At 37.6% G+C, this 26,441-nt stretch overlaps 1 protein-coding gene across 1 annotated transcript; it reads left to right on the top strand.

Annotated features, from left to right (window-relative positions):
• The first annotated feature begins 7 nt into the window (after positions 1-7).
• LOC140155962 (putative phospholipase B-like 2) lies at positions 8-20,539 on the top strand. The gene is given in 12 exon segments (XM_072178998.1): positions 8-283; positions 3,763-4,006; positions 5,667-5,764; positions 6,883-7,037; positions 7,040-7,099; positions 7,585-7,679; positions 8,290-8,450; positions 9,843-9,938; positions 10,247-10,318; positions 10,622-10,774; positions 16,289-16,448; positions 18,009-20,539. Coding segments are annotated over 12 exon segments (1,677 nt in total). The 5' UTR covers positions 8-80; the 3' UTR covers positions 18,189-20,539.
• Positions 20,540-26,441: the final 5,902 nt, after the last annotated feature.

The raw sequence follows: 26,441 nt of genomic DNA, 5'->3' as shown, positions 1-26,441 counted from the left end.
CAAGTCGTAAACACTTCCGCATCGATCACATGAGAGCTGTTTTTGTTTTCGTATAAAAAGCCTACTGCGGAGCACACAAAATGCTGCGATTTGTAGTGATCTCGTGTGTATTTTTTACACTGCTATCTCTTCTAGAATGTAGGAAACACGTGAAATCTGGGGAGAGTTCATTTGCTTCTGTTCAGTATTTTGCAAACAACGAATCCTTCCAAATTAATACTGAAAGGATTGAGGCAAATAGTGTTGCATGGGCAAACTTCACAGATCTCGTACAGAAGACTGGGTATGTATTCCCCTATACCTGGTCCGATCATGTACCCATACCTAGTGTATGGGTACATGGTATTACCAGGCATTCAAACAGGCACGGAGAGAGCTGTCAAAGAGTGTATATTTCAAAACATGATAACTACACCAGTTATAAAAATTCCTGTATACCTACCACTTTCAACTTGCATTAAAAGTCCTTATTCCATGTCTGAAAAATATGATCCCCAATTTGTACTCACTTTGTTCAAGAAAGTTTAAATATCCACAGTCAAATTTCAGCTGTATATGTTCAATGTATATTCCAAAACATAACCCCAAATCATGATTTCCAATTATTACACCTCAATACAGCCCAAGGCAGTGCAAGCAATAAAAAAGTCACTGTGTGTCCACAGAGCATTTAATCCATAGCACCCCAATGTGTGCAGAATTCAGAAAGGCATGAAATGGCAACCCTTTCTAAATTGCCAACATGTTAACTCCTCATTGGTTAATGCTTGCATGCTTGAGTGGAGGGTATTTCAAGACATGTCATAGCATGCCATGCATGTGCAATGATGTGTGCAATGTTGCATCATTATCTGGAACATGTGTGCATATTATCATCATATTGAGGCATAGTTCTTATTCTCTGCACTAGATGGTATTGAAGAATAGGTCAGCCAGTGCAATTAGGAATGAGATGGAAAAAAACATCCTATCCTGCATTTGGGAAGAAGCCATCTCCCAATGAGTGTGGTTGGGAGTTGATATGGCAATTGGGAGGCTTGGCCAAGCACATTGTCATAAAGGTCAGAACATGCTATGATAACATCTCTGATCAATTCATGAAAGTTGGACATTTAGGAAGCTGCTGCTGGGAATATTGACATGAAATTGTCATTTTGAAGGAACATACATGTTGAAAATGGATTCTATAAATTCTTCACCATGTGCTGGTCAAGCTTGAGCAAACATGAAATGGTAAGTGAAACATATTTGGGAGAAAATTACAGCTGTACATCGAAGGTGGCATGTTTTGGTAGTCCATTGGGAAAGTGAATTAGTATGATGTTCTGAACATAGTATTCCCCTCCTGTTTACCTTTATTAAATGACTGTATGACTCAATTGTATTTTTTCTAAGTTAATCAACCGCACATTATAATGTAATGATTTTGATCGCTATTTGAAAAGTTAACATTAAAATTCTCTCGGTCGGGGCCACGTCACATCCATTCATGCATTGGAGTGAAAACAACTTATCGCATATTTTTATTTGCAGAGAGTCGAACCTGGCACAATAGTGTGCTAGCTTGTGAGTGTGAATGTTGTTTTCACACCAGTGCTATTGTCAGCCGGTTCATGCCCGGATGTCCGACCGACAGAATATGTGACCCATCACATCACGCAGATGACGCGGCTGCATTGTTGTTAAAAAGGATGATGAATTAGGGGTTCATTCATATATTTTCATGACTAAACGGTTGTTTGAGGGCATAAACAACAGTTTAGTCATGAAAATATATGAATGAACCCCGTTCATACATACCAGAACATTTTGTGATTCTTACTTCATCAAAATAATAACAAGAAAGTTATTAAAATACCCGATTTTTCTGCATTTTCCCTACCCGGCGATCAAACATCCGGGACACCAGGCATAAACGCTGTTTATGCCCGGCTCTCGACCAATCACGCGCGCTGTTACATAGCGTATGTATGAACAACGGTTACGGTGAAACATGATTGAATCCCTAAGTGTACCGGTACTCGAAAAATCGTCATGTTATATTTACCCTTTTAGTCTATTCTAGATAAACTATATGTGCGTTTGTGTTGTACAGTGTAGTTTGAAATGTGCGATATGGATCGTGTACAGTTGCTGGAAGCTGTGTTCATTCAATTGAAATTTCTACAGGCATATTTAGGCCTAGTACCGGTATGTGACTGGTTCGCTGCGCAAACTTAAACAGAAAAATACTACCCTAGTCATGCAGATTAAAAAATAAACCATGATTTTTTACCATGAATGGTCACATGATTTACAGGCTTTTGCAAAGATCTATCGATTACAATGCTGCCGACCAATTGAATAAAAAGAACTAGGTCACCCCTGTGTCACGCAGATTGATCGGCGAATGAGGTGCTGATGTGATAATTCAATTTCAGAACCCAATTTTGCCAGATCAGCACTGCAAAAGATAAGATCGATCTTTGCAAATGGGTGTACAATAGGTTCATTCATATTTTCAATCTTTCCAGTCTTTTTTAAACGTTAACCCACACACATGTGTGACGCCAAGCGTAAGTATGCTAAATTTGTAAGGAAATCTGCGAAACATATAAATGATTTATAGGTAAATGAACGAGTATTACTTGTTGGAAGAGATATTTAGACAAAAATCATGCACACACGCTGATGTTGATGCGTCTAATGCACGAGCCCCGAAGTGCTAAAGCACTGCGCGTAGTACGCTGGAGTGCACAATATACACAATCAATGCATGGTTTGGATTTCTAACGCTTGCTCTGATTGGCTCTCACTATCTGAGAGTGTATGAATGTTTAATATGCCCACTTTGCCCGGTTCATTCATATATTTTTATGATTGAATGATTAGTCTTGAAAATGTATGAATGGATTGAATAAACCGTGGTCATACATTGTACTTACTAGAACATTTTGTGATTCTTATTTCATCAAAATGAAACAAAAAATAAACACTTGTGTAACATCATTAAAAAATGTTTGTTTATGCCCGGCTATTGACCAATCATGTGTGCTCACTGTGCTGTTATGTAACGCGTATGTGTGAACAATCAATCATGCGGCCTGAGGCAGAGCCCTATCACATTTCATGATTGTATTGAAATCAACAAAGGAGGTACATGTCATATCATAACATATGAGCAAACCGATACTGCAAGTATAATGTGCATGGAAATTTTATCTGGTGACTGTCAATGCAATGGTAAAATGGGAAAAAAGGAAAATTAAAATTATTTTTTGATAATTCAGGTATAACTTAAGTGCACAAATGTTCTAATTAAACCTGTGGGAGCTTTGAGACAAACTTAAATGCCATGTTTATAAAAAAAAAATTATACATTGGTTTTTTTACAATACATTGGCATTTCCAAGTTTTTTACTCAAATTTTGATTTTGAAGGATTAGATTTTGTTTTATCTACACTACGGTATACCATTCAGCAAAAAGCAGTGTCCATCTGCCCTGTCTGATTATCGCGTAAAAAGAACTAGGTCACATGTTGCCATAGCGAATGAGATGCTGATGTGATGATGAATTGATTCAATTAGCCAATCAGAAACCCACTTCTGTATACGCCATTATAAACTGCGCCAAATTGACAGACCGTTGAAGTACTGCGCTGAAAAACTATAGCATGTAATGCACTATTCAAGTACTTCTCCACCTCCGTATTTAGTAGAATGTACCATCAATTTTGCAGGAATTAATGTTTAATTGCTTATCACCTCTCTGTTATTTGTAGGTGGTCACATTTGACAGTGACAACAAATGGATCATATGATGATCACATTCAAGCCTATGCTGCTGGACTGGTTGAAGGCTATCTCACTGCAGATTTCATCTACATGGCCTGGATGAATACTATCGGCAAATACTGTGCTGACAAGTCACCATTTTGTCTCAGATTGGAAGCTTTCTTAGAAATCAACATCAACTGGATGATTGATCAGACAAAGAAGAATTCCAGTGATCCATATTTTCATCAGGTACAGTAAAAGTGGCAGGGGCAGGGTACTTGGATCTTAGTTGTGTTGTCATATTAATACAAGGGATACCACATGACCCTGTTGAAAACAGACATGGTGGAAATTGCCTCTTCTAACCCACAGATGGCATTGTGGTAGAATGACTTGTAAAATTAGTGCAGAAAGAAATTTAAATTGTTGATACACCTCTAGTTTCTTGGTTTAAGGGCAAGAAAAAAAAAAGTTTGTCTCTCAAACTTAAGACCAAAAATGTGATAATTGCTATAAGATGTGTTTTTTTTTCAAAGAAAAAGGCTTTGGTAAATGTAGGATTTCTATTATTTATTGCGTTTTTAGCCCAATTTTTGTTGCCTCATGGAAATGTTGGATTTATTGCACATGGCTACGCAGCAAAACTGATTTCACATAGCCCAGCTATTTGTGTGAGTTTGAGAGAAAAACCTTGGCCTAATATTAATTTTGATGGGTCCTTTTTGAGATATTCATCAAGATAATCTAGGAGGTACATTATGTATCGTTATGAGTTTCAATTTTGAATCTTTAGACTATTTGGTACCGGTACTTGTCCTTTTCTAGTCCCACATTATAATCAGTTTTTGAAATAAGGTGGGTCAAAATCACTGCAGGCCTATTGATAACACTATCCTGCAAACCCGGAGAGCCAGTTAAATTCCTCGGCACAGTTTGCAAAACATCACTGAATCCTTCTCTGCTACATGTATTTGGCAGCTGTTATTGATAATGTGGCATCTTTAAAAGTGTCGTAAAATATGGACCATTGTAACATTAATATCTGTAAACTAATCATTAGGGCCCCCTACATTTATTAGTTGCCAAAAAACAATTTGTTCAATGCTACATTTAATCAAATACTTGGAATGGTTGATACTGATCAAATTCATTGTAATATTAAATGTATTTGTCATGCTAAAATGTGACCTGCACCCAGTGATCGATTTTCGTATATTTTTTTGTGTAGCAAAAAATGCTACTCGCTTTCAGATTTGAGTAGCAATTCCAAAATTGTGAGTAGCATTTTGCAATGCTAATCCAGGTAAATCAAACACAGTAACCATATACAAACTATTCAAAAAACATTTGGCCTGAATGTTCTATTTTCAGTTCAGGTCAGCTGCACCCACAAAATGAGCGTGTTGCAAGTTGGTAGTTTTGAGACCCTAGCTGCTGAATTGGTTTTCTTTGTTTGATGCGCACCTTTACATGCCAGAAATATACCTCTGTGAATTGAATGGGCATTCTTTCTGTATGCCAGTATAGTATATTTTTTTGTGAATGGGGCATAACATGCACAATATGACATTCACAAAGGACATACTGCTGGATTGTACATGACTGTGTGCATCAAACAAAGAACATCAACAGTACTCAGCAGCTAGGAGGTCTCAAACTACCAATTTGTGGCAGCAGATGAATGCAGATCACAAATGTGAACTTTCAGATACATGTATCTTTGTATATCGCTAAACCTTGACATATTTCTAACCATTGAACTCATCATCAATCATGATCATTATCAGTTGAAATACAAAATTAACATAAAGGATGAGAAAATACTAAATGTTTATAATATTTTAATGAAAAAGAATGTATGAAATCTACAAATGACAAAAGTAAGTTTCTTTTCATTTTCCCCTGGTAGATTCGGTTGCTATTGGAGCAGTTAAACGGCCTTCAGGATGGTTATCATGACTCACCTGATCACCCCTCAATGAAGCTTAATGATGTCTTTGGTTTCCTGTAAGTCATGTGATATCTGTTTGTGCTGTTACCAATACATATGCTATATGCTAACTATAGGACTGATCATAATGTCAGATATTGTGAAAACTCCTGTTTCCTGTCATTGTCAATTTTGTAATGACGATTTTCAAATTCAAACAATTAAAACTTGGTGAATCCTTGAAGCTAGTTTGATATTTTAGAAGGTATGGGGTTCAGTGATTCCTTTGCAAAAAAAACCATACAAAGTTTTAAGTACCATATTCGTTCCATTGATTATACCACCCAAGCCCCTTTTAAAGGGGCATGGGTGGTTAATGTTTTAACTTAAAAGTTCCCACTCAGTGACTACAAGCAAAATGTGATATTATGAACCCATGCAAATCTGTTTCATGGTCTGAAACATATGGATGACTATTTTGGGTCATTTTTAAGTCGCCCGAAGGAAAAGATCTTATGGCATCATGAGTAGTGTGTCTGTCAGTCAGTCAGTGTGTCCGTCTGTCAACAATTCAGGCGTATGGGGCTATGCGCGCTTGCGTTCATGTATGTGCTACTGTAAACTAAAAGTGTGGATTCATCACGGATTAACAATGGTTGGCTCCTATACAAAGGTATAGGAAGACTTGTTGAATGATAATTTACTGGGTTTTTTTATGTTGATTAATAGCCACTGTGCATGTTTTAATAGAATGAATACTCTATATCAGGCCTTCTCAACTGGTGGCACGTGCGTCACTTGTGGCGCTTGGAGTTAGTCAAAGTGGCGCACATAGTGACGCTCTGGTGACGCACGGTAAATTTCTATTTTTCACATATAAGCCATAAAATCTCAGAGCTTCCGGGGCTGCTGCCCACTGGACCCCTGCAGTCGGGTCTTTGACACTGGACCCTCCAGGGGCCATAAGGCGAGCCCCTGGACCCCACCCGCTATGCGTTCAGTTGCGCATGCGCTACCTCGCAAAATCCTCCCTTGACATGTTGGCACTTCATGATCACTAAAATTTCCCAGTTGGCACTTCAAATAAACTATAGTTGAGAAGGCCTGCTCTATATTGTATACTGTCACATTTCAGTGAGATGCTTCAGTATAGTCATACCATCTCTAATGATGAGCATTGTTTTTATTGTCCTAGGCTTTTCCAGATTTCCGGAGACTTAGAGGACCTTGAGAGTGCCTTGAACAAACCAAACAAAGACCGTAAAGTTGGATTCGGACATTGCTCAGCACTCATCAAACTATTGCCTGGTAACAAAGACCTGTATGTGTCACAGGACACATGGTCACATTATGGGGTATGCTACTTAATCATGAAAAATATGAATTCCCTTCAATACTGCAGAAAATTGTGAGTATACTTGACTTAATGCATCAAAACAGGCCCAGCAGGGTTTGAAGGGGGAGGGTAGGAGTTTGGTGAAAGGAAGAAACAGGGAGAAAAGATATTGAAAAATAATGTTCTTATTCATATGCTGCTTTGGAATGTCATCCCACAATTAAAAAATCTGGCTAGAGACTTTTTAATTAAATCAAATTCTGTATTTGACCTAATTAGTGCTGAGCTCCACTTAGATCAGTTACTTTTTGGGGAGCATATTCTAATGATGAATGAATTGCAAGTCAGATTTGGTTTTTACACACATTTAATCAATAAATCATGTAGGGGCGCTTATTAGGTAGAATAGTGAATACAGTATGCTCCTTATCATTGTGCAAAACATGATGCGGGATAAATTTCACATATTAAAATCATTTAAAAATACTACCCCATGTTCTCCATAAAATTGTTGGTGTTAATCTTGTCTTGTTTATCATGTTTATGTTCTATTCTATCCAGCCAAAGTGAAGATTCCAGGCCATACTGTTTCATTTTCTGGATACCCTGGATCGTTATTTTCTGGTGATGATTTCTATATTCTCAGTTCTGGTTTGGTAAGTCTATTGTCCTGTGATTTCTATTGGTTTTAGTTTCTGGTGGATTGCAGCTAACCAATCCACCCACTTACAGAAACCAAAAATTCTATGACCCTGTTTACACAGAGCCAGAAGTTGACTTTAGTCGAATTTGAACTCAACTTTATTTGTGTGTTACAGGGCTCTAATGACGACTTGGGGCAACTGTTATCAAATTCAAACTCGACTTATGCAGTGTAAACGAACACGCAAATGAATTCACTAATGGATATTTGAAGCATGCAAGTACTTAAATGATGGCATGCATATAAGTTTAATTCACAATTTATTTTGAAGTTGACTACCATGTAAACTCCCCGTCAAAAATAAATAATTTATGCTAGTCCTTGGTCGCAATCTGAATTTAATGTCGCAATTGTGTTTTTACACCTTCTACAACTCATTAATTAAACATGTCAATAAATCTGGGATTTAGATATAGAGAAACCAAACCCAGATACAATTACACAGATTGGCACGTAATGGCTTGGAAAAGCTTTAGTCCGCTATGCGTAATGTTTCAACAACAAAAACAGTTGAAAATTCCTAAATATTTGTAATTTATTGATCTTGATTTGTCCTACTTCAGGTGACACTGGAAACAACCATAGGGAACAGCAATGATGACCTGTGGAAATATGTGTTACCTGAAGGTCAGGTACTGGATTGGATGCGTAATGTAGTAGCTAACAGGTTGGCTACCACTGCCATGGGATGGACGGATATATTCAAGAAATATAATAGTGGCACGTAAGTATACACTGTTTCCCTACTGCTAAATACACTGTTCTCAAAACCGTTGTTATAGTGCCTTCATTTACTAAAGCATAATCACAACTAGATGACTTGAGGTGTCTAATGCGCATTCATTCCATCAAGCTTGTTTGCAGTTGTAAACAGAACACATTATGTGATATGATCAGGGACAGGCGATTTGCGCGGAACTTTCTTTCCGCGCAATTTAGGGATACATGATTTGCACTGAAAAAACAAGTTCCGCGCAATTCCGCGCAATTTGCTATTTTTTTCCGCGCAAATCGCCTGTCCCTGGATATGATCAAGCAAAATAAGCCAGATGTCAAGAATATTGATTTTGAGTTATAGCCAATAATTATACAGTTTTCAACTTCCTTTGTATTTTATTGGTCGGAGTAATCACTAAAATGCTTGTATCTCTACAACTGTAAGTCTTATTATGACAAGGTTTTCAGCAAAATAAATCTCTCATGTAAAGAAATTGGAAACTGAATTTTGATTTTGATCGACTTCAAACTCATTTAGCTATAATTGATTGCATCACATACTGTGTATATTGCCTTATTGGACACAAATATGTCGTTGCAATTTGGAAAATCATAATTTTGTGATTGGGCGCTATTAGGTTATTAACTTAACTACTCTTATAGCAACCAATCAGAAAAGTGGTAAAAATACAAGTAGTGTATTGATAGTGTCTAATTGGAATGTGTTTGCATCTGGTAGGATTGATCAATTTGCTTTGCATGTAGGTTGATGTATTTATATCTGCTTGTATTTCCTGACATTTCAATGTAAATGTTGTTATATAATTAGCAAAAAATGTACATGACATGCATACTGTGTCTGACCAAGGCATGATACATATTGCTGGGATGATATACAAATATTAACTGTCTATGAGTGTGATGGTCGAAATATAATCACAAGTTGAAAGATGGATTGTTCCATTCCACGAGCCGGAACGGAACAATACATCTTTCACCAAGTAATTATATTTCGACCATTTCGGCGAGTCTACGAATCAGTGCACGGCCACGCGCAGGCGAACTACGGCGCAGCAATATGATGGCAAAAACTATCACAAGGAGAGGCTGATGTAAAAATGATAAATGGTAATCAACCAATGAACTGTCTAGAATATATGTATGAGTGATATAATAGAAACTATCAGATGATGGTGTTTGATGGTAAAAATAGCAAATGGTATTCGACCAATGAACTGAAAATTATATACTTGGTTCTCTGGGTTGATTTTTACCCAGAGCAGCCAGTCATTCTTGTTGTAGGCTTCAGAGGCAGCTAGAAATAACACCCTCCCAATCCCAATCCCATTCTATGAAATTTGTGCATGGACAAAACATTTTTGTTGACATCTTGATACAGGTACAATAATCAATGGATGGTAGTGGACTACAAGACATTCACACCAGGAAAACCCCTGCCAAAATCAGGACTACTTGCTGTACTAGAACAAATTCCGTAAGTCATTAGGCATTGGTAAATAAAAAAAGAAAAACAGAGTATAAATAAGCCAGATTGTGTCACATTTTAAGTTGATCTATGGTATGTTTGAATCACAAATGACCAGTCTGTTATAATATAAAGAACACAGTCCTCTGTAGGACCCAATGGTGCATTTGGAAATGGCATGATTTTCAAAACACCAAAAACAGATGGAGATCAATAATTTTGATACAGTCTGTTTTGTTGAAGACCTTGTCTCAGAAGATGTAAGTCATTTTGTGTCAACTTAAGTTTATCAACACTTTTTTGTTGTTTGTTAACAGAGGTTATGTGGTTGCAGAAGATCTAACTGGGATACTTACTAACCAGACATACTGGCCCAGTTATAATTCTCCGTAAGTATACTGATAAATTTGGCAGAGATTGGTCAATTTCATTTGTAAAGAAGGTTCTCTAAAAGTAGCAATTTTTATGATTTTGAACAGTTTAACAAGTTGTTGTTAAGTTTGCGGTGATCGGCTCCTTGCTTAGAGCTATATACAAAAGCAATATTTGGGTATTCTTATTTTTGTGGTAGCTGTTTTGGAAATTAATGTAACACCACCAATTTTCACTTTACAGTAGTAGTCATAATAAACTAGAAATTTCTCTTCAATTTCTTCTCATCTATCCTTTTATTTGTGGACTTTGTATTTCAGATATTTTAAAAGTATTTTCAATATGAGTGGTATGCCAGCTGTGGTGGCTAAATATGGAGATTGGTTCACGTATGATAAGACACCAAGAGCCCTGATATTTAAGAGAGATCACACCAAAGTTAAAGATATCAAAACAATGATCAAATTAATGAGGTAAGACAAGCAAAATGTATTTGAGGGTATACGATGTATTGTTGGTTGAAGCAGCCAAAAAAAAGTAGTTCGCAGCATCTTGCGAATGGTAGTGAGCTTGAGCAAAAATTGCATTGCTCAATTTGTAGTGAGCGTGTAGAAGAATTCAAATATCACAGATATACTTTTGTAGGTCTTGTGGTTCTTGAGTTATGTTGTAAAGAGAGCTGAAACAACAACACTTTTGTAAAACGTACATAACTCATTAACAACAATAAATTAAGCAAGTTTTCAAACAATTTGTAGAATGAACTTTTGCAAAACAACAAAGTGTTATTTTTCAATAATATATTGATTCAACCAACAATACCTCGTATACCCTTAAATAACTTAGACAGAAGGTGTAATAGTTTATCTGTTTGTTTTCTGAAATAAACCCAATTGTTTTCTCTAATTTATCTGTGAAATAATTAAGCCTTGTTTTCATAGTTATTCATACTTACTTGCTTACCCTGTTCTACGTGTGGATGGACTTGGCAAGTAGGGTAGATCAGTCGAGAATATTTCCTTTTTTTTCCGGAAGAGAAATAATGTGGACCTGAATAAAATTATTGAAAGCTTGAAAAAGCTGTAAAAATTCTGATTTTTTTTCAAAACATTCAGTCAAAATCGATCTACTTCGCTAAAAAACGGCTGTTGGAAATTGCATGCAGCTAAGACACACACAAAAAACACACCGAAGATCCATATCAGGGTTAGTCGGGCTGGTAGAACAGGTTTTTTTGTCACCTTATGGTACACTACTCTGTCAGTTACCATTAAATGACTTGTTTGGGATAAAAGTGCCACAAGTCCATGAGACCAAGATTTGACCACTTACTGTGCATCAGTACCGGTTGTGAAGTTAGTACAGTTAATAGGGCATCATACTATATTGTGAGAGGTTCAGAGTTTGAGGCCCAGTGTGGTTGGAAATCTTCTTGTGAAAATAATTTGAAATTCCCCTGGACAAGGAACTAGGTGGTTAATTGTCTCGGTTAATACCTGTAAGGTACTGGTATTGGAGAGCTGATAATGGTTGCGATGATTATATGTGGGTAGTCTGCATGTATATTGACCTGCAACCCTGAATGTTGTTTCATCATCATCAGTCGGCTGCGGAGCAGGCGACTACAAGCTTTCTCCAACTAATGCGATCTTGGGCAAGCGAAACAATTTTGTTTGGCTGCAGCATCCCTTCAGTATCTCCCAGGAGGTGCTGGACATACTGTAAGTACAGTGTGCGCGGGCCGTCCGGTTTCCTCTTCCCATGTGGTGGAATATAAAGCGCATATTCTTTCACAGGCTCGCCATCTTCAAGACGCAGTATATGGCCGAGAAATTTGAGTTGATGAATCTTGACTCTGGCAACCAGTGGAGTGGTGTTGGTCAGGTTGTAGATGGTTTCGTTTGGAATCCGATCCACACGCTTGATGTTTAACATGACTCTGTAGCAAGATGTTGCAAATGCATTGATCTTGTTTTCCATGTCCTTGGTAATTACCCATGACTCGCACCCGTACAGAAAGACCGTAACACACGTTGTCTGAAACAGCTTGATTTTTGTTTCGATTGGCAGGGACGGGCTTCTCCAAAGGCGCCCAGTTTCCAGAAAGCTGCCCAGGCTAGTGCTTTTCTTCTTTTAGGTCTCCAACACTAGAGCCCATCTTGGAACCCAAATACCTGAAGTCTGTGACATGGTTGATGGTACTACCATAGACTTCAAGTGCTGGTTGGGCGTTAGAGTTTGCAGTCATATATTCTGTCTTAGGTGCGCTGATTACAAGGCCTAGATCTGCTGCTGCAGTTGCAGTCCTAGTAAGCTGTGACTGGGCCCGGTCTATGGAAGATTCCAGCAGGGCAATATCATCAGCAAAATCCAGGTCATTCAGCATCTTGGCAGGATACCTGCTTGACCCACGTGGTAGGTAACAATTCCAGCGTCAATTCCAGAAGTTGATTTCATCAGAAGGTAGTCTACCAGGATAATAAACAGGAATGGTGCCAACACATCACCCTGAAGCACTCCAGTTGTTACTGGGAAAGGCACTGAGATACTCCCATCTACCATAACGGCACTATTAGAGTCTTTGTAGAGCACCTGGATGGCATTGACCACAACCTTTGGTATTCCATAATGCCGCAACACTGAAAACATGACGGACATGTTGATGGAGTCGAAGGCTTTTTTGAAGTCCACAAAAGTGACTGTTAAGGGAAGTTGGTACTCCTTGAAGCCTTCCATGATCCTCCTCAAAATGTGTATTTGCTGAGCACAGCTGTGACCAGATCTAAAGCCAGCCTGGTTGCTTCTTAGGAAAGGATCAATGTGGGGTCGGATCCTGTTCAGAAGGATCTTGTTGTACACTTTTGCGGCAATGGACATAAGCGAAATACCACGGTAGTTTGTCATGAGAGAGAGGTCACCTTTCTTTGGTAGAGGAATGATTACATTCAGTAACCCATTGACGTGGTGGTGTCAGCGTTGAGAATACTTCCATACAGAATTCGAGAATCATATCAATCATGCTCTCCCCTCCTCCCTGAAGTGCTTCTGCAGTTATAGCACAGTCCAATCCTGCTGCCTTGTTGGTCTTCATGGCTGCTATTGCTTTGACTACTTCTTCACGAGTTGGGGGCTCAGTGATAATAGGAAGATCTTCAACAGCTGGTGCAGGAAGTTCTGAAGCTGCTGTGCCACTGTCGTTGTTAAGGAGTGAGCTAAAATATTCCTTCCATTCCTCAAGCAGTTCATGGTCACTGGTTGGAGCTGATCCATCTCTCTTTTGACTTTCACCCCTTTCCTTGAGTTCTTCCCAGAAAGCGAGTGTATAATTTTCCAGGTGGTGGTATAATTCCCCATTTCGTCGGCCAGCTTCAGGTCTTCCATCTGCTTATTGAGGGTAGCAAGCTCATCAGATTTATAGGAGTTGTTAAGGCTGGTGTTCAAGTTCCTCCATCTTTCTCTAGATTGACGAGACTTTGAAATGGAGTACCGCTTTTTGGCCTCATCCCTTTCAAGTTAAAGTCTGATGGTTGCATCTGATACCCAACTTGGTAGTCCGCATGGCTCTTGCTTTCCAATAACTTTCTCGGCAACTTCACGGACCGCTGTTTCGAAGGTCTCATACCTGTCAGAGATGGGTGTGGTGTCATCCATGCTAAAGACCTGGAATCTGTTTGATAGCTCCAGCTGAAATTCCTCTTTTGAATCAGGATCTTGCAACTTCTTCCAGTTGAATTTTGGTCTCTTGCAAGGTTTTCCTTTGCTAGTTCGCAGACTGGCAGCTAGACGAATGCTCACAATACGATGATCGGAGTCCACTTCTACTGAGTTGTATGCTCGACAGTTGCGGAGAGAATTTACCCACTTGCTGTTTATTAGTATGTGATCTAGCTGTGCATGGGTTGATCCAGCTGGATGGGTCCAAGTCCAGAGACGGTTCCTGGGTTGCGGGAATCTCATCTGGGCCGGTCTGAGATTGTACTCCTGGCAGGTGTTGACCAGACGCTCACCATTGTCATTTGTTGAATCATGGTAGCAATGTGGACCAATGACCCAAGGATGGGAAAGATGACTGTCTGTTCCTATTCTGGCATTAAAATCGCCGAGGATGAGATGGATGTTGTGTCTTTTCATACCATCCAGGTGGTCAGATAGAGATGAATAGAATTCCTCCTTGTCAGAAGATGTTGCGCACTCAGTGGGTGCATATACAACAGTGATGCTGAGCTGAGGGTTGCCATGGAATGTTACAAATAGTATCCTCTCGAAACAGCTTCAACACTCTTAAGACATCTGTGAATGTGCTTGGACATGACCAGACCAACTCCTCCGTGCCTTTGCTTGGTAGCAGAACTGAATGATAAAACCCAGTTCCTATCATCTGACCAAAGTTCATCGGTTGGGCTTGGTGTAATGAGACGATGTTCTTGAATTCCAGCAATGTCAATACCTGCATCAGCACAGCCCATGAATAGCTGATGCATTTTCCCTTGTTGATTTACAGTACGGACATTATAAGTAGATATTACAAGAGGTTTGAAGGTAGACAGGCGGCAATAATCAGGGCCAACAGTTTGTGATGGTGTGCCGAGTTCCCGCTGGTCCGTCATGAAGTCAACAGTAGACTGCCGCTCATCTACCCTTGGTATTTTCGAAGATTTGCTTGTAGTTTTCGTAATCATGAATTTTGCTGGGAGTTATTTTGGTCCAGTCCCAGCAGCTTTACGGGTGATCAGCCCTGTTTCAGCTTATTTCTGGACACACAGCAGCCGAGATCTACCAATATGTAGTAGTTCGCCCCTGATCTGGAACATGTTGGCCAGTGTTGGAAGGTTGACCAATGATGACATGTTCAACACCAGCCTAATGACCGTTGAGAAGTAAATCTTCCTCTTCCGCTCTTTGGCCCATGATGAAGATTTAGAGCCATTGGGATAGGCTACTCCAATATGGGCAACTTTTTTGGAGACTCTGAGCTGCCCAGTAATCAGAGTCCCCCTCTTGGCCTCGTTGATGTAGTCCAAAGGAGAGCGAAGCAATACGTTTGGCATCAACTTGGATGCAGGAGCTGCCGGAAGGTGTTGAAGTTCATTCACCAGACCGCCTTTAGGGGCTCCACTCGGATTTGTGTAAGGTTTACTCCCTAGCCTTTGCCTCTCCCGAGGCGCTCACAAGGCAGTGAGGTTCATCCACATTTCTACACAAAACTCTATGATTGGGACAGGAAGAAAGAAAAGACGAAGAGGAAGAGGTAAGAATAGACACAACACAAGCTGGCACCCACACTAGCTTTTACCCGACAAAAGGAAATGGACGATGATGTCCGTCTGTGGACAACCTTTTAGTCCACAGTCCGGATTTAATTGACATCATCGCCCATTTCCTGATGCCCGTGTGGGGTTACTCTGTCACCTTCACACTGGGGATCTGTGTCCTGTACCGCCAGTGTGAAATGATTTATGTACCCATCAGTACTGGAATTCAGCGCCTTTACCCTAGTATGTGGAATAAGAACTCCCCTCCTCTACGAAACTTAGGACGGACGCTCCAATCCAAAAACAACACCAGACAATAAAACAAGCTACCAAGCCAACTAATTTGGCTCACCTTTCCTAACCAGCTGTGTTGCGAAAGGAAGTTTCAAGGTAGAGAAGGTAGACAGATAGAAGGATGAAAAATAGAAAAGGATGAAATATAGAGTAGTGTAGGTAGGAGCATCCAAAAGGGACAAAATATAGTACCCATTTGGAGAAAATCCAGCATAGATGGAAAGAATTGGCAAAAAGTGCCAAAATGCTGGTAAAAGGTAATTTTCAGCTCCTCGACACTGGGATAAGGTGTCTTCCTTTTATGTTGTTTAAAGGTTTATAAGGTGTGTCTTGGGCCACCATTGTCAGCGAAAATCTTAAAAGTTAATAAAAAAATTAATTTTTAAATTTATTTATATTTATATATAAATATTTAATGTGTTATTTTCTCAATGCTTTCAGGTATAATGACTTTAAACATGACCCGTTGGCACGTTGCAACTGCACACCACCATACAGTGGTGAAAATGCAATATCTGCCCGCTCTGATCTGAACCCAGCTGACGGTACTTTCCCTTTTAGTGCACTTGAACACCGTGCCCATGGAGGCACAGATATGAAGGTGAGTCAGTAGTCAAATGTTATTAAAGTTTCAACAGTTTCTGGCAAATGTATTGCTTGCTTAGGCTGTACTGCAATGGGTATCTGAAACTTGCAAGAAGGAGGTAGAGTTGAGTGACTGCTTTTCTATCAAATTTACAAGCTGCCTATTTATAAAGTCCCATGGTCAAGGCACAGGTCTTACAAACCTCAGGTCCAGGGTTCCATTCCAGGACTGGATCACTTCAGCGTACTTTTTCTGTTTCCTTTCCTTTAAGGGCTGGGGTATGAACGTTTGGACAGTATTTATTGTGGGACATTAGAGCACATCAGACATATCGAATTGCATTCTAAATACTGAAGAATGTCATTCTGATATCAAATAATTTAGATTTTTGAAATTCGCAATTTAATACACATTTTATGGCAAATCATTAAAAATTGATATTTTTGATATTTAACAGTACTTGAAGTAAACTTTATAAATCTGATGATTTATACTTAAAGTGTATGTAGGTGGGATGAAAAGCCGACGATCAATTGAAAATTTGGACCTTTTCGTATTGAAGATATGGATTTTTTCCCAAAACACCAAAACACCAAAAAAAATGAGGTCTTTTTGGGAAAAAAATCCATATCTTCAATATGAAACGTCAAAATTTTCAATTGACCGTCGGCTTTTCCTCCCTGCTACATACATTTTAAGAATATGTCATTAGATTTATATAATTTACTTCGAGGACTGTTATATATCAAAAATTTGAAAAATATCAAATTTCTTTTCTTGATATACACGTTTGTAAGCCAAGATGTATGATTATATTCCATGTACGCAGTCTTTTGTTTGTCTGTGAAGTACTTAAACAAACTCCAAAATGGGGCATATTTAACAGTTTCTTTAAAATTTAGTTTTGCTTTTCATTTGAATTAAATTGTCCATTCGCAGTTGACTTTGCCAGCATTAACCAGCTAGGCTTCATGAACCTACTATGGTTCAGCACGTCCAAATATAATTATGTTGCTATGATCATCATTCAGAATTTGGCCTACTTTCAAGTTGAATTTTAAATCAAAAACTGTTATAACAGCTATAGATGTAATTTACATGTTTGCATGTTTGCATCCCTGGCAGAAACACCCTCTCCAAAATGATAGGTAGATGTGCTATTATTGCGGCACTTAGAATAGTGCACAGTATACTAAGGAAATGTACACATTGAAGATATTGGATGGTTGTGTACTTTACACTGAATGTCAAATAAGTAAATAAAATGATTAGATATGGTCGTTATGTATATCACAGTTGACAGTGCCAATGTCAGTATAATGTAGGCATTTGGCAAATACCTGGATTTGCATCAAGCGTGGTTTGTATCTCCCTCAAATTTGTGCCCTGCTCAGTCTCTTAACCATAAGTGATGATAATGTTAAAATTTTATTTATTTTGACATGTTGACATCAGAAAAGGTCTCGACAATAGCACTATTTAAATTTGTGACAAATAAGATGAAACAAATTCAATGAAGGTCACTCATTTCTTATTCACTAATTGTAAAAACTTTTCTCTCTCTCTCTTCTGCAGCTGACAAGTAGTGGTATGGCCAAGTCATTTTCCCTGATGGCTGTGAGTGGTCCCACACATGACCAGCAACCAGCATTCCAGTGGTCCAAATCAGATTTTAAAGATGTAACTCATATGGGACATCCTGATCTATGGAACTTTGACCCCATTAAAGTGACCTGGGCTCATGATAAACCATAGTGTGTGCAACTCATCTTTATTATCTCGAGTCACCGGCACTATACTAAAATGCAGTAAACCTTTGACGAGCGCCAGTATTGTAAGGATACATCGCGTATTTACTGGGTTGCACGCACCTGTCTCTGATTGGCTGCAGAGGCGATCTGTTGTTGCCGAGTTGAAATTTATGAATGAACTGTGCGCAGTACGCGTTGTTAGCGCCGAATTTGCAACATCACGGTAGTCGCGCTCGTCAAAGGTTTGCTGCATTTTAGTATAGCTATACTATAGTTACTTGGTGCGTGTACATACTTTTACACGCACGATCAACATGCCGCATATATACACACAAGAATCCATGCTAAGCCAACGCAGCATATGCTGAACTTCAAAGTTAGTGCCGGTGACTCGAGGTAGATATATAGACTATAATTAGTGTCCCTCTTTTATTAAGCATCTCTGGGACTTTAGTTATGATGAATATGGTACATCTTCCTTCAACAAAACAAACTTATTCCATATGTGCATAAGCTGGAACAGGGTCTGAACAACATTTGACAGTTGAATGCAGGAAGGTCATAAGACGTGCATAGTCATAACAAAGCACTTACGACTTTCTTGTATTCAGCCAATGAATTGACAACTTTTGCCAAGGGTATGTAAATATGTTTTCCTAATATAAATTTTGATAAAACTGTATATACAATTTTATGTTAGAGTAAGAGGTCCTATATGAGGTTGTACATGTCATGAGGAGTAAGTGTAGCTTGGTGATATATGGTTTGGAAAGCATAGTTTGTTGGTATGGTGTGCAAATATGTACATTTTCTGTCAAAGAAGAATGGCACTTGTTTAAGTTTTGGGAGTGTACGCAGTGCAAACATGGAAGTGGGGTTCTGATTGGCTGATTCAATCGTCTGACTATCATAACAACAGACGCTGTGATTTGATTGGCCGATTATGCGTCAAAACGTTGGTTGGCACAAAAAAAGTTTGGTGTATGTCGATTATTAACAGGGTGCTCGCATCAATGTGAGAAAGGGACTGACGTTCTTCTCTGAAACCGAGTGTAGTGCTGCATGTTTGAACTTTGATACAATTTGTTTCTTGAAGGTGTACCAAAACCAAAGATGTAAGATGCATGTGTGTTTTTATATTTTCAAAGTAACTTTGAAGGAATAATGATATTATTGATTTCATTTTGCTTGTAAACAGATTCTATTTGAAGAATATTTTGAATCTTTTTATTAGGCAAAATGCCCTGAACATGTCATTTGGGTTTTTTTTTTTAACTTTTAAAATACTTCTATTTGATTTGAAAACTTGCCATCTCAGCAAACACAAAAATGTCCTTGAAACGTTTGTTCAAAACGTTGTAATAACATTTAAATGTCGGAATATATAAAGGTCATGGGCAAACATTTTTGCAAAATATTTTTTCAACACATAAATAACATTCTGTTTAGAAATTTTTGCATCAAGTTTTCAAAAATGTTTTGTTGAATGTTATAAAACTTTTTATACCCTTAATATAACCCAGCATTTAAATGTTTTCTGTAAAATGATTTGTGTTTGCTGGGATTCTATAGAGTTTGACAAGTGCACATGTTGTTGGGTAAAATCTTTTTCAGTGATCTCACTAAAGATGAGTCAGGTTGAATTCTTAAATTGATGACGTCTGTTACTTGCTATTGTAGGGACGATTCAGCTACTTTTCTGGTGAGTTGGTTGAATGGTAATACTAGTACTGTTAAGACTAGCATTACTGTATAGTCCCAATGTCGTTGCGTTTGGTTTTCTGCTGGGACAGATGCAACACATTATTTTTTTGTCAGTCTTCCACAGCGGCTAATATTTCCTGCATCGTCTTCTGCTGGAGAAAAACACTAAGAATGAGAACAAAGCTCTGAATAAAACTTATCACTTCAGCAGAAAATAAGGCAGATAACCCAAAGTCACTGTATAGAACTGAAAACACAATATCTCGGCCTTTAGGGTGCTATTAGCAGAATATGTGTGTAAACTAGTTATGGTGCTTAACATTTGTTTAGGTGAATTTTATTTGTCTAATGTAGGATCACCAATTTGAAATTTATTTAAGTGGCTCTAGCAACCAGTTTCAGATGATGAACAAGCATCATAATGCATTTATAGATACAGAGAGTTGAACTTAAAATTGCACAAATCTTTGTATTAACTACACACCAAAGTACTATTCTCTGTTGTACATTTACCCATATAGTACTGTACTATTATGGAGTTTGATGCTGGATTTATTATGTTAAATTATATGCTGGTAGCAATTTAGTTCTGTTAGTGCCTGGACACTGTAATATTTTATTGCCATTAGTGCAATAAATGACAGAAATATAGCAGATTCCAGCTAATTTTCAATTGTAGTTATGTTGGGAATTGGTTTGTTTTGCCTGAAATATAACATAAAAATGATTAGTGTTTATTTATATGGGTATTTTTGCTGGGGGGTGGGTGGTGGGTACTTGGATTTATTTTGGACGGGGTGTGCTGCTGTAGCCTCAAAACCCATAGCCACTTCTAAATGTAATTTTGCAGGAAAAGGGTACCCATGTCTAAGGATATTTCTTCAAATGTAGACCCAGGTTGATATTGAAAACGCCGCCAGAACAATGTGCTCAAATCTAACGCACTGCTAAGGGCTAGTGCCAAAAACAGGACCATGTGTAAGGATTTTTCAGTTGAAAAGCCTACCCATGGTTAAGGATTTCTCGTGAAAAACTGAGCATTGGAGCGGCTCATCCCTGTATGCCTGACATACGTGAGTTACCCCGGTATTTTTGTTGTCTTTCATTTTACTTTGACTTGCCTACTCCATCCCCTGATGGAGGTAATTTGGAGTGATGTACTCAATTACTAGGGATGGAGTACCTTTTAATGGAGATAACTATATTTTTATTCTGTTATAACACTTGAGTTGTATTTACTTTTATTTATCATATATTGGTGTCATATATTGGTACCCTGAAGAAATCTGCAAGTAAAGAGTATCACAATAAAAGAAAATAAATCTGCAGAAGTTCAAGGAGTAGGAAATTAAAAAATATGCCTATGGTGACTTATAAAGTCCTGTGGTACCTGTGAGATTACTGCCTGCCAATGTACAGTTCTTAACCTACATAATATATTAGCGTTGATGCAGTGATAGAAAACAGCATGGAGGTATTTTTGTCTAATTTAGATAACACTTAGGCCTACATATCAGGTAGAGATGGGCATTATGAAGGGTTATTAAAAATTAAACAAAAATAATCACCATTCTGTTTCTTCGTGAAAAGTAGTCTTTCTGGGGAAGAGGCGAGTGACTCAGCTGTAGCAAATGTACATGGAGGACTTATGCCAAAAGAAGTTTTTGATTTGAATGTCCTTTCCATTTCATTTTCAAGGTAGAGTTTAATATTGACCATCTTCCTAGAAGTAGAGCTTTTCAGCAAACATGACATTCTTTGTAGGATTTTAAGTGACAATTTGTGAATTTGTTATCATTTTTGATTGTCTGCTTCTAATTGCTATCACTTTTTGTTTGATCTTTGATGCCAGACCAAATCGTGAAAATTGATGTGAATACCTGTTTCCCTTTACCAATGTGATATGGTCTTATTCTTATAGTGACTGAAATAGATCCAGTTGGTAGGCAAGATTTGGTCAAATATTATATACAGTTCACTTGACAGGCGGCATTATTTTAAACTCACAAAAGCAATGGTTTTTGATTGATTGGCTCTGTACCGTGCCGGGTACCGTGCTCACAAAATGTGAGTAAATAGAGCAAAGACCATGTATGTGATTTGCGTTTTTGCATAAGTGATCACATATAAATTCAGCTTAAAAGGGCACGTCGTGATCCACAGCCTCATCCCCCCACTATCTCAAAAAGGTTGAGATTTTTATACCACTGGAAATCTCTGGGTACATAATGTTTTTTGCAGATTAATTCGTTTAGCAAAAATATTGTCAAATTTGACTTTCCTTCTGGTATACCAGAACGAAATCACAACAGTGACCTATGTAGCAATGTAATACACATAATCATGCATAACTTGGAAAACGCAAAATCAGAATCAACTGAAATTTTGGGAATAAGCTTTTTTTCATAGATATCTACTGAAAAATATCATAAAAAGAGGATGCTAGGATCACAAAATCCTCCTTTAAATTGATAAAATTATTTGTCAGACTTGGTAGTGTAAAAGATGTAGCTGGTACACCCTTGATTTTGGTGGGCCTATTGAAAATTGCAGAAACTTGGTCATTAAGTTTTGAAGCATATATATTATTATGTATATTGTGGTTACTTTGCTTCTGTAGGAAGCAATAGACATTGTTAACCTTGTGAGAAATGTATCAGAATCAACAATAAAAAATGAAAATAAAGTGTTCTTGCCAGTGTGGTTAAATAAAAATTGAGTGCTTTTCCAATAGAGGTTATCCGTGTTCTATAAGCTGCATATCCTACATGTACCAGCGACTCCTATATCTTGTTTAGGACTTTCAAAAGAAGTACCTGCATGTGCAACCATGACTATTTCAAAATAGCCCACCAAAGTCATGCAGGTAACTCAGAGGTCGTGCATTGAATTAGTTTGAATGAGGAATACTACGGGAACCAGCGCCTTTTGTTAGAAGTCACGCATGAGTCAAGTGGACAACCTCTATTGTCACTTAGTCCACCATGTTCCTCATTGACATTGTGGGGCCATTAAGGGCTCGGAGAGCAACTTTTGCACATTATTTTTTGTGGGATATGAGAGCACGGACATCAAATTGCATTCTGAAAATGAGGAACGTCTTTCTGATATCAAATTATTTTGACTCGATATAATACAAATTTTATGGCAAATTATTAAAAATGGATATTTCTGCCTTGAAGTAAAATGTCTAAATCTAATGATATTTACTTAACGCGGCTGTGTACTCTAGCCATTGTTTCTTTCTCAAAATTGAGGTTTTATGATATGTTTGTACCTTGTTATGTTTTTTATAAATACAAGGAATGAAAATCCAGATTTGTAAACTCCAACTGCAATATTTTAAGGATTTTATTTCACTATTCCACTCGTGTTTGAAATTGAAAAGGAAAGAAAATCTTTGTTGTACCAGCAAGGTACACGCCACAAGAACAACTCATCGCGTTGCGTGTCGCGCAATTTGTTAACGCACAAATACGCGGACGCATACGCTGACGATATCTGCCGACGCTTATCTACATGCGCCAAGCATCTGATGGAAACACCACGGAAGCACTGATTTCACAAAAACCTAGTGGTCAAATGGCTCCGTTTTAGCTGATAAAATGTGGGTTTTTCAAGTTCTTTCCCCGATTTAAATATCAAGTTATGAATGGATTTCGCTCAAACTTCTCAAGGGGCTGTGGATTTACCCGATGTTCACGTAATATAAGTTTCAAAAACGAAAACTGTCGCATTCTCCTGTGAGATTCGATGAAAGTGCAAAATGTGACCACTTTAAACTTCAACGGCCATTATTTCAATGTTCATTTTCTCGGTAAAATGACGATTTAGGTACACGATAACTCAATAAATACAGCATCTATAGGTAAGCAAATATGATCATCGTAAAAAGCATGATCGACTCAAGAAACGGTTTTCTCATTTTTTATATTTTGGTCTATTTCCGATTTTGGGCATCATTTTGTGCAAATAGGCGTTTTGAATTTTAAAAAGTTCATTTTGATGCCTTATATGGTCAATATCTCAAAAATAAGGCCAATATCAAAAAAATAAAAACCGTTTTTGGAATGGAGCCTCAAGATTGAGCTAAAAACAAAATAAAATATTTTGGAAAGAGTGTTTTTTTTTTTTTTTGCACCTAAAATAAAAAAAAAACTCACTTTTTTGTGATTTTCTTCAAAATTGTTGTTTTTACCTCAAATCTGTATTTGTATTAAGATTTATTGATGTCTTGCCTTCATAAAATGTATACTTTTATATGTTTTGCGCGAATAATTACAAAGTTATTGCACTTTTACTACATGCATGTCTGAGAGTACACAGCCACCTTAATATGTAGCTGACGATCAATTGATATTACAAATGCAAAAAAATAAAATAAAACTGGCCAATAACACAACATACACACTGGGCTTTGTTTTCTTGAAAGTTTATTCACGTTTAATCTAATTTTTTTTCTTTTCAAAATAACATCATTAACAAAGATTATACTGGGGTGATTAAGTGCTTTAAATTACATTCTTCATCACCTCAACAAAGCAATTATTATTATTAACTTGGCAGGCAAAAACAAACTTAATGCTGTGGTACTGTTTGGCCGGCAAAAGAAAACTTAATGCTGTTAACTTGTGTTCATTTTCTTTATAATTTAACAAAATACTCAACAGACACACATGTGATCAAGCAAAATCAGTCTGAAGTCAGACATATTCAATTTCTTATTGCAAAGCTACATTTTGCAGAAAACCCTGTTTAATTTGGATAAACAGTTCAAAAGAATTGAGAAGTTTCCAAAACAATAGGAAACAAACAAAAAATACTTCCTTTGTTTGGCTATATCTCAAAATTAATATTTCCTACTTCAGACTGATTTTGCTTGATCATATCACATGTATTTTTAACAATATTCTGTCCAACAATCCAGCTGCTAGTGTGTGCAAACAAAAGAAAGCTGCTTAATATGCATAAAAACAAAATAATTTAACTTCATATATTTACAGCATTAATTAAAACATAACTTTTAAAATTGCATGAGTTTCATAATCATACACCGATGATAAGAAATTTGTTAATTATGAAATCGTGTACCACTTATTCCCCCTGTTCTGCATCTTGGAAGTCCCCATCTTCCCAACTGGGGAACATATATTGCGCACTGCCACCGTAGTGCTTTGGCTTATTGCAGTCTGTGACAACGATAACATTTGTGTGTATACCAGCACTTCTAATTCCAGAAAAAAACCAGCACCAATTTTTTGGAAATGGAATGACAAAAAAATATCATTTGCAAAATAAAACATCACTGAACCCCAATCCTTAGTTGTGTCAATAAAAGTAAAATTTTAATATTTTCGCAATTTGATGCCAAACGGGCCAAAAATATGCATGTTTTCTTACAATTTTAGTCACAAAATAGTAAGACTTGGCACAAGTCCAAGCATTCAAAGTCTTGAGTACCGGTATATACCTAGTTGGATCATAATTTTTATGTTGTTTTGGTAATGAAAAATGAAAGATAACAAATGCGATTCCAAAAATTAGAACGCATAACTTGAATAGTCTTTGTACAAGTCTTTAGGCTTGATTGTCACGGCATACGAAAAAACACCAAAAACACATGTTTTTGGCCTTTCCAAATATGATTTTCATTGCCGGTAATTACAACTAACTAAAGGATTACGGTTTAGCTAGGTTTCATTTGGCAAAACAGGATATTCTTTTAATCCAGAAAAATTAGTGCTGTATTTTTCTGGAATAGGGAGTGCTTTTTAATGTTGAGGCACTTTCAATGGAAGAACTTTCTCCAACTAATGTACAAAAACACCCAACCAGATATCCTGGCTTTACTGAAAATTCAAACCACTTTTTCAAAATTACGCAAGTAACAGAATTATGGGACAACATCGAACATGATGACATACATCTGTCATAGAATAATGAATGAGTTTTAACGACAATTCATCCTGTTTTTCAAACGACTGTCTACTTGAAATTCTGCCAAAAGAAAACAGCAGCAAACAATTGACTACATGTCCATCTTTTAATCCACATAACCTGGAAACAACACATTACAAATATATGCCATTTGTTTCTGTATCACAAGTCATGTTCATTTTTAATTAGCACACATGTTCAGATCTCAAAATACACCATATCTAATGTAATTGCACCCAACGTGTACTATGGACGGCTAACTTGGTACACACCCTGGAATTGGAACCTTGGATCCCTCGCGTGCCAACCACATGATCGCCGAGATCGGATGGGATGACATGAATGTGCAGTGCTTTTCCTTGTTGGTTACACAAATGTATGCCATTTGTTTCTGTATCACAATTCATGTTCATTTTTAATTAGCACACATGGTCAGATCTCAAAATATACCATAATGTAATTGCACCCAACGACTATGGACGGCTAACTTGGTACACCCTGGAATTTGGAACCTTGAATCCCTTGCGTGCCAACCACATGATCGCATGGATGACATGCATGTGCAGTAGTTTTCCTTGTTGGTTACAACTTGCAAAGTGGGGAGCACAGTTGCCTT

This window comes from Amphiura filiformis, chromosome 6, assembly GCF_039555335.1.
Source record: "Amphiura filiformis chromosome 6, Afil_fr2py, whole genome shotgun sequence".
NCBI lineage: Eukaryota > Metazoa > Echinodermata > Ophiuroidea > Amphilepidida > Amphiuridae > Amphiura > Amphiura filiformis.
The sequence above is the reverse complement of the archived record's forward strand: the minus strand, read 5'-3'. Positions and strand labels throughout refer to the sequence as shown.